General features: G+C 49.2%; 1 protein-coding gene and 1 long non-coding RNA gene across 3 annotated transcripts in view; one reads left to right on the top strand and one right to left on the bottom strand.

Moving 5' to 3' along the window:
• The window catches only part of LOC309350062, a 492,019-nt gene that overhangs the window by 349,586 nt on the left and 128,474 nt on the right, over positions 1–13,959 (top strand). The gene's annotated exons all lie outside the window — the stretch shown is intronic.
• The window catches only part of MDGA2 (MAM domain containing glycosylphosphatidylinositol anchor 2), a 413,922-nt gene that overhangs the window by 166,037 nt on the left and 233,926 nt on the right, over positions 1–13,959 (bottom strand). For both annotated transcript variants that reach the window (XM_081875889.1, XM_081875890.1), the window contains exon 5: positions 10,118–10,250. In XM_081875889.1, the coding sequence (XP_081732015.1) occupies positions 10,118–10,250 (133 nt within the window). The remainder of the gene's footprint in view (positions 1–10,117; positions 10,251–13,959) is intronic.

A 13,959-nucleotide genomic window follows, 5' to 3' on the forward strand; every position in this document is an offset into this window, starting at 1 on the left:
CAAAAGGATTGTAAAATGAATGAAATGGATAAATTTGAAAAGTATAAATTCATCTAGAAGGCAGTAATGGCCACACCTGGCAGCATCGGGGGGGGGGGGGCTGGGCACCCACAAAATGTTGACTGTGGATGCCTGACCTTCTCCCGCTGCTGTCACCCGCTGTTGTACCTGCCAGCCCCCCCCCAAGGCCGCAACGGGCCCATCGGGCTCTCCCATAGCCAATGGCAGACTCCGTCAGGCATCCCTGTGGCCATGGCGCCTCCCACGGTGCCTTCCCCTGCCCTGTGATCTCATGCACGTGCCGCGGGCACCCACAAAATGGAGGCAGAACCTGGTGCGTCTGATGGCCACCAGCTTGGATGGCATTAGAAGAGGATTAGACAAATTAATGGAGGAGGAGAGGTCTCTGGGTGGCTGCTAGCCTTGAAAACCAGAGGAGGGGAGAGTTGCCATGGGAATGGGATGCTGGAATAAATAGGCTATGGACCTGATCTGTCGTTCCAGAAATGGGCTGTGCCCACTGCTCCCTTCCAGCCACTGCCAACTATCCCTCTTTCCCTTATTGCAGGGATAGGCAAACTAAGGCCCAGGGGCCGGATGCGGCCCAATCACCTTCTCAATCCGGCCCACAGACAGTCCAGGAATCAGCGTGTTTTTGCATGAGTAGAATGTGTGCTTTTATTTAAAATGCATCTCTGGGTTATTTGTGGGGCATAGGAATTCATTCATTTCCCCCCACAAAATGAAGTCCGGCCCCCGACATGGTCTGAGGGATGGTGGACCAGCCCACGGCTGAAAAAGGTTGCTGACCCCTGGCTTATTGCTTGTTGGCCATGGGTAATTTGCTATTTCAAGCCTCCGCCGTGAAGCCACCCCATTTTATCACTCCGTTCTGCTTATTAGAGGGGCTGTTTTCCTTATCGTGGGATTACAGGCATCCTTGGAGCGAGGCAAGTTGTTGTTCTGCCTACTAAAGGAATAATTTATATATTGTAACGCGAACACAGAGACATGCATACACTCCTCAACCCAGATAATTCCTTAATATGTTGACATTGAAAAGAATTTCTCTCCCCCCACTCTCTCACTCTCTCTCTAAAAGAAGCATTAGACAAAACAGGCCGACACTTAATGGCGAGATTAAGAGCCGAGGCAACCTTTTTAGTCTGGACCTTAGGAGAGAAGATAAAAGGGCAGCTTATGACATGATTTCATTACACAGCGCCACACCGCTAAGGCAGGCAGATTGCAGGGGATCATCTTTCCTTAAGCAACCCATCAGCATCTAACATCCGCATTGTGCTCCTCGCCACGAGGGCCGTGAAATCTCAGTCGAGAGGTGGGCTTAATCCACCCGCCATGCCTTCGCAAAATGAGCATGAAGTCATCGCCGGAGCAGCGGCTGAGCATCGCAGTGCTGGCAGGGGCCAGGGAGGTCATCAACGTTGCCTGACTTCGACCCAGCAGATCATCGGAAGCCCTGCTGCCTCCGACCAAGGAGGAAGAGCATAGCCCATGGGTAGGCAAACTAAGGCCCGGGGGGCGGATGCGGCCCAATCACCTTCTCAATCCAGCCCATGGATGGTCCGGGAATCAGCGTGCTTTTACATGAGTAGAATGTGTGCTTTTATTTAAAATGCATTTCTGGGTTATCTGTGGGGCATAGGAATTCGTTCATTTCTTTTGGCAAAATATAGTCCGGCCCCCCACAAGGTCTGAGGGACAGAGGACTGGCCCCCTGCTGAAAAAGTTTGCTGACCCTTGGCTTAGCCTATGTAGCATAGTAGTCAAAGCATTGGACTAGAACAGGGGTCAGCAACCTAAGGCCCATGGGCCACAAGCGGCCCACGGGGGTCGTTTAACTGGCCCATGAGCCACCCCCGAACCTAGCCGCCTGCTCGGCAAATCCCCACGCACAGTGCTGAACCAGCACAGCGTGGCATGGAGACTCAATTCCGCTGCACTGGAAATCATGTCTACGCAGAGGCATACACCAGAAAAGAAGTCTATGCAGACGCTGGAAATTGTGGTCATGTGCACGATCTGGCCCATAGCGGGATCTCCGCTGGAGTGAAGAGGCCCAAGCGAAGTAAACCTTGCCGACCCCTGGACTAGAACCTGGGGGAGCAGGGTTCAAATCCCCACTCAGTGGGTGACCTTGGGCCAGTCCCTGCCTCTCAGCCTAGTCTACCTCACAAAGTTGTTGTGGGGATGAAATGAGGAGTGCAAGGACCATTTTCACCACCTCAAGCTCCGTGGAGAAAAGGATAGGATAGAAATATTATTATTATTTTATTCTGATGGTGGTGGTGGTGGTGATGATGATGATGATGATGTTGATGCATAGAGAGTAAAGAGAGGTGTAGTACCTCTGGTGTCACGCTCCTTCAGGGGTAGTTGGTCCACCTTTGGTTCCCACTTTGCACTCAGCTCTCACCTGTGGCTCCTAGAAGCTGCTCACCTGTCACAGCAGTCACAATCCTGTGAAGCAGCTTCGACTGGCTGGCTGAACCAGGTGAGGGGAGTCGATGGGTCTCAAACCCTCAGCGAGTTAGGGACTTCCCCTGCATGCAAAGACAGGCTGCGGTGGACTGAGAGGATGAGACCCAAAATGGGTCCAACTGTCAAGAAGGAGATTTCTGCATCTGCTGTACAGGGAATGTGTCAGGAGCTTGTCCTACACTCGAGTAGGATCCTGGTAGAGACACATGCCTGGCGGTCATGTTCCCTCTCTCCTGGTCGATCGTTCGGGAGCTTCAAAAGCTTTCTTCAGCCTAAACATCATAGCGACCAATACCAACAGACATCGGCACACTTAGGGATCCGCAGAGTCTTCGCAGTTTGTGTAACAGACCTCAGCAACTCAGCATTTTGGCTAATCTACTTTATTTACACCTAAACACACATGGAGCACTGCAACATGGCTCCTTCTCTCTCTAGCATCAGACAGCAAAGAGAAGAAGAACAAAGGACAATAGTCCCACTTCAAGGAACACAGAAACACAGACATCCTGTCTCTTCCTACTTTGTGGAGTCAAAACATACACTGTCATGTGATAGACAACAATCCCATGACTGCAATCATGCAACAGGAACCTGAGAAGGTAGCCCATTTAGAAGAAGGAAAACTCCATCCTAAACCTCTGCTGCCTTGTGAGATATCTTCAGGAGAAGAAAAGGCTCAGGAGTAAACCCCACACAAATCCAGAGTGGAGTCCCTAAGACTGTTGTGTGGAGCGTTGCATGCCTCCTTATGGCAACTGTTGCGCCTAGGCTGGTGCCAAACGTCTTGCTCTCCTTTCCTGTGGACTACATCAGCAAGGCTAGGTCTTGTCATCTGAGCAGCCCAGGACCTCCAGGCACACTGCCCAGGCTTGCACCTCAGGGAGGTCATGTCATGGCCCGGTTCACAGGTGATCAAAGTCCCGGCAGGGGACATCAAGACCGGGGCAAGATGGCGGAGTGGGAGTGGGAACAGGGGTCCAGAAGCCAGGAAGCGAAGAGTCCGAGGGTCAAAGAGCCGGGAATCAAGAAGCCAAGGGTCTGAGGATCAAGAAGCAAGGAGTCACAAAGTCAGGGGTCTGAGGATCAAGAATCAAAGAGTCAAGAAGTCAAGGGTCTGAGGGTCAAGAAGCAGGGAGTCAAGAAGCTGAGGTTCAAGGATCAGGAAGCAAGAAGCCAAATGCAACAAGGCAGGGAATGTGTTGCTGTGGCAAAGAGCCGAAAGGAAAATGCTGACCTTATATCCCTTTCCGGCTCTTGCCACCAGGTGCAGTGAGTTACCAAGTGGCCTCACCTGTGAGGCTGCACCTTGCCTCTCCAGAACAAACTTAGGAAGGCCCCAGTCCTGCAAAGTCCTATTGGTCACAGGGCCTGGCTCCTGCATGCACACCTGACAGGTCACTCCAGTGCTGCTCATGCAGCGGTTTGACTTCACCCCCAGAGGTGAGCTCCATTGCCTCCTAAGACAGATGTAGGCCAACAACAATGTTGTTATTTATTGTGGCTCCTTGGGAGGTCTGTGGAGCTGTCCTGCACACTAGAGGAACCGGGCCTTTGGTGCCATGGCACCCACCCTTAGAACAGCCATCAGAGTGGCCCAACCAGATGCCTGTGGGAAACCAGCACACAGGAGTCAAGCATATGGTTTCCAGCAACTGGTATTCAGAAACATCGCCGCCTCCAGCTGTGGAGGCAGACTCAAGCCACCCTGGCTAAGAGCCACCAATAGCCCTCTCCTCCTCCATGAATTTGTCTAATCCTCTTTTAATGCCATCTCGGTTCTTGGCCATGACGGCCTCCTGTAGCAGGGAGTTCCACCGCTTAACTGTGCACTGAGTGAAGAACCACTTTCTTGAATCCGTCCTGAATTTTCCAATGTTCAGCTTCACGAGTCTCGGCAGTGCTTGAGAGAAAAAGTAGTCTGCCTCTGAGAGCTTCCGAGGACAAGCACGATGACTCAGGTGATGTACAGTCAAGCCCCACAGATAAAATCAAGCGGCCGGTGAATTAGGTGGGTTTAAGTGCTCCCAATTACACTTCTGTGTAATGCTGTAAACCTCCATTGCGTCTGATGCCTTCCTGATGAACACATGTGGAGCTGAGGCATTGGCTTAATTGTTTGCTTCTGATTAAGGCAGAGGACCCGTCGATTAGGAACCCAGCCAGCTGATGGCCAGGTTGCACTGGGAAAATTGGCTTTCAGAAGATGCAAAGAAGCAGGCTCTCCGGCACCTGGTGCGGGGTGTCAAGGGGCGGGGCAAACCGCCCGGTGGCACATGCGCAGCACCGCTACGTACGGCGCATGAGCTGTGCCACTACATACAGTGCAGGCGTGGCGCCACTACATATGGCACTGCCGCGCATGCGCCGTATGGATGGCGGCAGGATCCTCTGCTCGTGGCTGCAGCGGAGCAGGGCAAACCGCCTGGCAGCGCATGCGCAGCACCGCTACATACCTTCTTGTCACCCCCTCAGAGATGGCACCTGGGTCAGACCACCACCCCCGGCCCCTTCCTCCACCACTGCAAAGAAGATGCCCATTGGCCTGATCCTGCAAGCTTTCCTTATATTCTGGTCATTGGGTTAAGGACCTCTAAGTTTTGCCCCCCTCTCTCAATTTCCGATTTTCAAATGCTGGCGACTAGTGGTTTTTTCCCCCATAGATAAAATGTTCAAAAGACAACCCCTGTTTTACGAATTCCATAAAGCATGGAGGAAAGCGATATCAGCAGGAAATGGATGCTGGAATAAAATTAATTCCACCACCATCCCCAGTGAATGGTGTGGATTTTACATTATTCGACCATCAGCTGCTTTCTGGGAGGCGATTGTCATTATCGCTTTGTGATATTAAACGGACACTGAAGACACAGCTTTTTCAGAGCTGACTCCCCAATACAGGCATAAATCTCTGAGCCTGAGAATAGTGTTGGCTCCAGGCCCACAAACAGAGTCATCTCACCTTTGTCAACAGGCTGAGCAAAGCATTCAGACACTCCTTCCTTACCGAATGTTTTCCCCACCGAAGCTGCATATATTCTCTTGACAATAATGACAAAAGTCTATTCTGTCACACAGCTCAAATGTCTCAGGTACGGTGAAGATTTAAGGGAGCCTGAATCTGCCAGGTCCAGTTTCTCATTTTTCTGGTCTAAACTTCAGTTCCACATTGCTTTGCAATTTAAAAAAGAAGAAGTTCCCCTGAAAATTCATCAGGCTTTTAGTGTGCACTTCCCTTCACGAACACATTAGTATGCAAGTTTGCCTAATGCACACAGCCTTGCAAAGCAATTTCCCCTAATACAGTGCATTCTTGTATGTTATTTTCAGTAATATGGGCATTTAGATGCACAATTTACCCCAATATCGGCATTTTTATACACATTACTTGGCTGGAGAACTACAGGGATGCACGCTGAGGAGAAGAGAAGAAAGTCCTTCTTCACACGGCGCACATTTAAAACTATGGAACTTGCTCCCTCAGGCAGCGATGGCCGCCAACTTGGCTGGCTTTGGATAGATTGGGGCCATTTTTGAAAATGCTCAGGGATGAGCAGGTGTCTGCACCCGCTTTTGTTCCTGTTCCGTTCCTTGTTTCTGCCACCTGCTGCACCCCACCTGTTGAAAAATGCTAAGATTCATTTCAATTCTCCTTTTCCCCCCTTAGCGGTTTCCACTGCGCAAGAGTGAGCATGGATACGCCAGTTTTAATGAGGAGCACACAATGCACTCATGTGCTTCAGCCACTTCTAAGGGGGAAGCGGAGAGACCCAAATGGAAAGCTGCGGCAATCTGTGCATGCCCAGAAGACCTCTGAACAAATCATGCAGATCAGGAGCAGATTGTTCAGGCAACAGGGCTGTTCCCACCCGATTTGATCACCAGGAACCGGGATGCTCAGGGACAAATTCTAACGGGGAGGAAATTGATTGGCAGATCTGGTTTTCCCTACAGGAGGGAAGACAAGCAAAAGCTCGATTCAGGTTTGGTAGAATGCCAAGAGGCAGGTGAAAGTGCCATCAACTGCCTAGTTTTTTCTTAAAAAAAGAAGAAGCTTTCTTTGAGTAACCATTTGCCATGAACATAGGACTCAGCCGCCGTCAATACAGAACGTACCATCATAGTTACAAATCTGCAGGTGATCCAGCAACCATGAAATGAACAAGCGATATACTGTAAAACAAAACCAGCCGTAAAGAACTAAATTGCAGTGTTGCAGTAAGTTGCCCAGGTTACAGGTGAGTTGAAATTAAATTCTTATCTTTTGTACACTGGCTGCATTGGCTCCCAGTACGTTTCCGAGCACAATTCAAATTGCTGGTGCTGACCTTTAAAGCCCTAAACGGCCTCGGTCCAGTATACCTGAAGGAGCGTCTCCACCCCCATCGTTCTGCCCGGACACTGAGGTCCAGCGCCAAGGGCCTTCTGGCGGTTCCCTCACTGCGAGAAGCCAAGTTACAGGGAACCAGGCAGAGGGCCTTCTCGGTAGTGGCGCCCTCCCTGTGGAACGCCCTCCCACCAGATGTCAAAGAGAACAACAACTACCAGACTTTTAGAAGACATCTGAAGGCAGCCCTGTTTAGGGAAGCTTTTAATGTTTGATGTATCACAGTATTTTAATATTCTTTTGGAAGCCGCCCAGAGTGGCTGGGGAAGCTCAGCCAGATGGGCCGGGTATAAATAATAAATTATTATTATTATTATATTGTGCATTTAGAATAAAGAAAGCACAATAAGTAATTCCCAACTCTATGTTTCTGTGAGCCTGCCTGCCTGCCTTGGTCTCCACGATGCTATGATTTATGAAGTCTCCTGCATCATGGTGTCTGGTCATTGCTGAGACCATATCCAACAGTCTCACCAGTCCCTGGGATGCATCCCTGACCTAAATTTGTGCAACCAGTTTGACTTTCTCCCCCAGCAGGATTTCTGAGTTTGAGTCCCCGCTCACCAAGAGGTGGGGTATTAAGGGGCTTCTCTGAAGCCCACTCCTTCTAAGAACATCAGAAAAGTCTGATGGATATCAGACCATGTATAGGCAAACTAAGGTCCGGGGGCCAGATCAGGCCCAATCATCTTTAAATCTGGCCCACAGATGGTACGGGAATCATTGTGTTTTTACATGAGTAGAATGTGCCCTTTTATTTAAAACGCATCTCTGGGTTATTTGTGGGGCATAGGAATTCGTTCATATTTTATTTTATGTTTTTCAAAATACAGTGGTACCTCAGGTTACATACGCTTCAGGTTACATATGCTTCAGGTTACAGACACTGCTAACCCAGAAATAGTGCTTCAGGATAAGAACAGAAATCGGGCTCCGGCGGCGCTGCAAGAACGGACCTCTGGAACGAATTAAGTACTTAACCCGAGGTACCACTGTATAGTCCGGCCCCCCACAAGGTCTGAGGGACAGTGGACCAGCCCCATGCTGAAAAGGTTTGCTGACCCCTGGATGAGACCAATGGCCTATCTTGTCAAACATCCTGTTCTCCCAGTGGCTGACCCCAGGTCCCCCAACACATTCTTGGGACACTCAACTTTCTACATCCCTCCATTCAGAGAACCATCCATTAACTCCAACCCTTTGCTTCCCAATTCCTCATTCACAAGAGGACGTCTGCTTTGACTGCTAAGCTTACTCGGGAGTCTTTAGTGAGGTACTTTGTCGAAAGCTTCTTCAAAGTGAGAGTACGTGATGTCCAGTGGATCATCTCTATCAATATGCTTGTTGAGACTCTCAAAGGACTCTGCTAGGTTTGCGAGGCAGGATTTGACCTCGCAGAAGCCATGCTGACTGCCTCAGCAAGGCTTGTTCTTCTATATGCTGCATAATGGAAACACTTGACTATTCGCTCCCAGGCATTACAGTGGTACCTCCGGTTGCGGACGGGATCTGTTCCAGAGGTCCGGTCGGATCCCGAGGTTTCCGCAACCTGAGGACTGCTTCTGCGCATGTGTGCAACAAGGTAGAGCACTTCTGCACATGTGCGTGTGGCAAACCCCGGAAAAATACTTCTGGGTTTGCATCCCGAAGTTTACCAGAGGGTTACGTAACGCGAGGTACTACTGTACATTGTCCAAGAGTTTCCTTAATATTTAAATCTTAGAATAGCTTTGGAAGTGGCTATAGGCTGTAGGGTTAGAAGCAGAAGACAGTGTATTTTAAAATAGTATTATTTGTAAGTGATAAAATTTGTATGGTTAAAGGAAGAGTGATAAAAAAATGGTTAGAAATTATGATATATGTAAACTGCTAAAGATGAGGTAAAATGAAAACCAGATAGGGGAGACTTGGGGAAGCCCACCTAACCATGTTTAGAAAAAATAAGGATAAGACAAGAATTTGTTTGTATTGTTTGTTTTTCTCTTTGTGTTGTTTATTTGTGTTATAAAATGAATAATTTTTTTTGGGGGGGGGGTAGTTTCCTTTTCTCACTGCAAAAATAAAGGAAGGAGCCCAGTGAGATCCAAGAAGTCAGATGCAAAGGGGCCCCAATTCTCAATCTAGACACAAAGCAGGAGTCTCCCTTCTTTCGGAGTGCTCTGTGCCTTGGCAACATTGATATTATTCATCCTGTCCTCCAAAATGTTTTGACATTCCCTGCAAAATCGCATCCCACCAAACATCAGCTCAAAATTAGTAGCTCCTCTTTACTTGGAACAAGGAAGGGATTGGCGGGGGGGGGGGTTGCAGAGGAAAGCAGAGGCAGCCGTGTTTGGCTGGTGATCCACCAAAAGCCTCTGACAGCCCACCTCTGCCAAGGAAAGTGTTTTGCATAAATTAATCCAGGCTGGATTCAGGCAAACAGCCCGAAGGATGGGGGGGCTGATGCACCAATCGGAATATCCTGCACTCAGGATGGAAGTCTCCATGTGGTCTCAACCCCACTTCGCTGTCACACCCCAGAGACTTTTTGTGTGCTAGAGCATCAAATGTGGCTGGCCAAAGGTTGCTGTCCATATGGAATCTGAAGGATGGTTAACAACAGGAGGGAAGAGGATGCAATGAGGATAAAAATCAAAGCATAAAGGTAAAGGGACCCCTGACCGTTAGGTCCAGTCGTGGATGACTCTGGGGTTGCATGGTCATCTCGCTCTATAGGCCGAGGGAACTGGCGTTCGTCCGCAGACAGCTTCCGGGTCATGTGGCCAGCAGGACTAAGCTACTTCTGGCAAACCAGAACAGCACACGGAAAAGCATATTTCCACATTTTTAAAAAATCCAGCCCTCCCTGGATTTGGAAGTCCATTCGACTTCCAAAACGTTCAGAAACCAAGGCGCAGCTTCCGATTGGCTGCAGGAAGCTCCTGTAAGCCAATCAGAAGTCACGCTGGACATTTGGGTTCCAAAGAACGTTCGCAAACTGGAACACTCACTTCCTGGTTTGCGGTGTTTGGGAGTCAAAACGTTTGACTCGCAAGGCGTTCTGGAAGCAAGGTACGACTGTAAATCTGTGTGGGAGCGACTGTGCACAGTATGGAAACATGGTGGGTGGAAATGGGTCGGTAGCACTAATCCCTGAGCTCCCTGCCCCCCCAAAAAGTGAGTGGGCTTGGTGAGAGGTCTCCTACTGACCGACAACAGCAATGAGAACAGGGGATCGTGAAATACCTGTTTTGTTGGAAAGCCGGAAGGACACCATTTTGTCGGAGATGTTGCAGACGTTCCTGACCGAAGCGATGCAGCTGTAGTTGGCATAATCCTGCGGCCGGAGGTTCTTGAGCTTCAGGATCTTGGTTTCACCCTGTTGGCAGCAGGAGAAACAATTGTGAGTGTGAAAGAGTCTAGATAAGGGCAACCCAAACGCTCAAGGGGGTGAAATGACTCCCCTAGGAGCTTGCAGAGTTTGGGACTCTGTGGCTTGCAGAAAAGGTGAGGAAGAACCAACATGATAGGGGTGTATGAAATGATCCCTGGCTTGGAGGAAGTGGATAGAGGAATGTTTTGATAAGAGTCTTCTGGATCAGGCCAATGGCCCATCTAGTCCAGCATCCTGCTCTCAGTGGTCAACCAGATGTCCCCATGAGGAACTAGCAAACAGGATTCGAGCTCAAAAGCACTCTCCCCTCCTGTGGTTTACATCAACTTGGATTCAGAACATGATGGCCTGGGACTCGGGCTCTTACTCGGAACCAGAGGAGTCTCAGTCCGCACCGGATCCTTTGCCTCAGGCATCACCTGAACCAAGTCTGGGGCCTGATCCTGAAGAGTCCCAGTCTGCACAGGTTCCCCTGCAGCAAGCACCAGCTGGGCCTAGTCAGGGGCCTGAGCCTGCCCTGGCTCCAGATGTGGGGATTCCCTCGTTGCCTCCAGCTGGGCCATCACTTACAGCTGCTCCACTACCGGTTGGGTCAGGGGAGGCTGAGGCGGCCCCTGGGTCTAGTCACCCACCGATGTCTCCCGAGCTGCAGAGACTGAGGTCTGAGAGAAGGAGAGACCTGAGGACTTGCAGGAGGAGTGCTCGCCTTCGGGCAAAACAGGGAGGTGAGTCACCGGGGGATCAGGACCGGGCGTTACTCCATCAGAGATAAAAGGCTGTCGGACCCCACCCCAGGTTGCAGGAGCAACATTGCTATATGCTAGATCCTGCCTGAGATCCTCTACCTGTCCTTGCCTGGTATCCTGCCTCGCGTCCTGCCTAGGCCCTGTCAGACTGACTCCTAGCAGAACCTTCGGATTCAGGACCAGACCCGGACCGCGTTTCTCAGGTTACCCCCGGGGCCAGCACACAGAAGCATGTGGCGGCAAGGCATAGCCATCCTGGCTTGTAACTGTTGACAGCTCTCTCCTTCTCCATGAATTTGTCTAATCCTCTTTGGAAGTCATCCAAGTTGTTGGCCAACTTCTTGTTGTTGTTGGGAGCCAGCGTGGTGTAGTGGTTAAGAGCAGTGGACTTGTAATCTGGTGAACCGGGTTTGCTTCCTCGCTTCTCCACATGCAGCTGCTGGGTGACCTTGGGCCAGTCACACTTCTTTGAAGTCTCTCAGCCCCACTCACCCCACAGAGTGTTTGTTGGTGGGGAGGAAGGGAAAGGAGAACACAAAATGAGAGCCAGTGTGGTGTAGTGGTTAAGAGCGGTAGTCTCGTAATCTGGGGAACCGGGTTCGCGTCTCCGCTCCTCCACATGCAGCTGCTGGGTGACCTTGGGCCAGTCACACTTCTCTGAAGTCTCTCAGCCCCACTCACCTCACAGAGTGTTTGTTGTGGGGGAGGAAGGGAAAGGAGAATGTTAGCCACTTTGAGACTCCTTCGGGTAGGGATAAAGCGGGATATCAAATCCAAACTCCTCTTCTGTCCTGAACCTTCCAACTTTCAGTTTCATTGGATGCCTATGAGTTCCAGTTTTACAAGGGGTGGGGGACAAATAAAAAGGAAGCAATTCTTCATGCAGAAAATGAAGAACTATGGAACTCCCTCTCACAGGAGGCAGAGATGACCATCAACCTCTTAGGGCTTTCAAAGAGGATTAGACAAATTCATGGAGGAGAGGGCTATGGGTGGCTCCTAGCCAGAATGACTATGTCCTGCCACTGATTGGGGGCAGAAATGCTTTGGAGTCCTGGTTGCTGGAGGCCACAGGTGCAGAGAGTGAGTTCATTGCCATCTTCTCAAAAGATGGACCACTGGCCTGATCCAACTGAGGTTCTTCTTATGTTCTTTGTAGGACGAATATGTGTTGTGGAATAAAAGAAGGGAAAGTCACAAACACCACCCATGATCATTTTATTGATTCCCACCACCTCTCTCCTTTGATAATTTTCAAATACAATTTCTTTCCTCATTAACTGAGGGAGAACAGTTTTGCAGGGAATCACCGGAGTTGTTATTTCTGTCAGTATATGGAAACATCACAGCTGCAGACAGCCAGTTTGTTGACATCACATGATGCGCCTATCTGTGGGAAAGAAGAATTTCCCAGGAAGTTCACAGGCTGGAAAAGTCTCTGTGAAGAGTGTAATTTGAAACCTTCCGTTTGCGTTTGTATAGGAAGTTTGTCAGACCTGCTAGAAGAACTGAACTGAAAGGACGTGTTTTTCTCTAGTGCTGTAATGTCAGAAATAAACATCATGTAAATAGATTTCTGACTTATTTTCTTTCCCCTGCGGAAGCAGGAGGAGGGGGGTGTGCATTTTACCCACGCTTGGCAAAATGTTGCCTATCAAAATCTCCCTGGTCTGTCTGGATATCAGCCAGAGGAGGTTACTGGTAAGCAAGCTCCGAGGACAGTGAGAGGGGCCAGCCTCTGTGGAGGGGGCTTGCGAAACGACAATTTCGTACGGCAGTATTGTGAGCTGGCCAATGTTTGGCTTGGAACGTAACTACTGGATTTTGTACTTCTTGGAATACCATAGCAAAAATAGGACAACGAAACAAGTTGAAAGCCTCTTAGATTTGCTGAGATAAAATATGCCCAGGAATGCATATTTTTTTTGAGAAAACCTGTTCCAAAATCCGTATGAAGTTGTAAAGTTTCATGCAGATTTTCAGGGATGGATTCAGTAACAAGATGGAGCAGAGTTATGAGACTGAAAACAGACCACTTTCCCCACCTCTACCAATAAAGTATTTTGCATATTAAGTTTATGAAGATATCGAGCAGAGGGGGCAAAACACACCCCACCCCCAAAAACAGGTTCTACCTCCCAATCGGAGTGGGATCCATGCCATGAAAATTTCAAACATTTGTCAAAAGAATTTTTCTCAGCCAATTTGTGTAATTAGACTTATTATGCCTAATGACTTAATTAGCGTAAACACAGCAAATGTAATCTCATAATTGGGCTCTGCAATTATAATATGTAATGATGATGAAAATTGCTTTTTGGGGGGGTGGGGGTGAGGTCCCCCTCCTCCCTGCAAAGATGATGTCTGGCCACCCCTCCTCGTAAGGAGATGTTACGTTCAGTTCAAACCCAATTCATTTGTTTAAGGCATCAGCCTCTTCTAAGTGCACCTATGATTCAAATCACATATCGCAAATGATAGCAATGTTTTGCAACTGGTGGTGGAGTACACCTTTGGAAACAATTTCACCTAGATTGAACTTATTCTTCAATAATTTAATCATTACAGACAACCAGTGATATGAGGAATAAAGATCCACATGGAGTTAGTTGGAAGTCGATTTCTTGGAAGATGATGGACTTTCCTTCCCTGGAGGTTTTTAAGCAGAGATTGAATGGTCATCCGTCAGGCCATCAGTCTTTAGCTGTGATTCTTTGTATTGTAGGCGATTGGACTAGATGATCCTTGGGGTCCCTTCTAACTCTACAGAGCCAGCGTGGTGTAGTGGTTAAGAGCGGTAGTCTCGTAATCTGGGAAACCGGGTTCGCTTCCCCACTCCTCCACCTGCAGCTGCTGGGTGACCTTGGGCCAGTCACACTTCTCTGAAGTCTCTCAGCCCCACTCACCTCACAGAGGGTTTGTTGTGGGGGAGGAAGGGAAAGGAGAAT

Source organism: Podarcis erhardii (assembly GCF_964252035.2).
Source record: "Podarcis erhardii genome assembly, chromosome: 1".
Taxonomy (NCBI): Eukaryota; Metazoa; Chordata; class Lepidosauria; order Squamata; family Lacertidae; genus Podarcis; species Podarcis erhardii.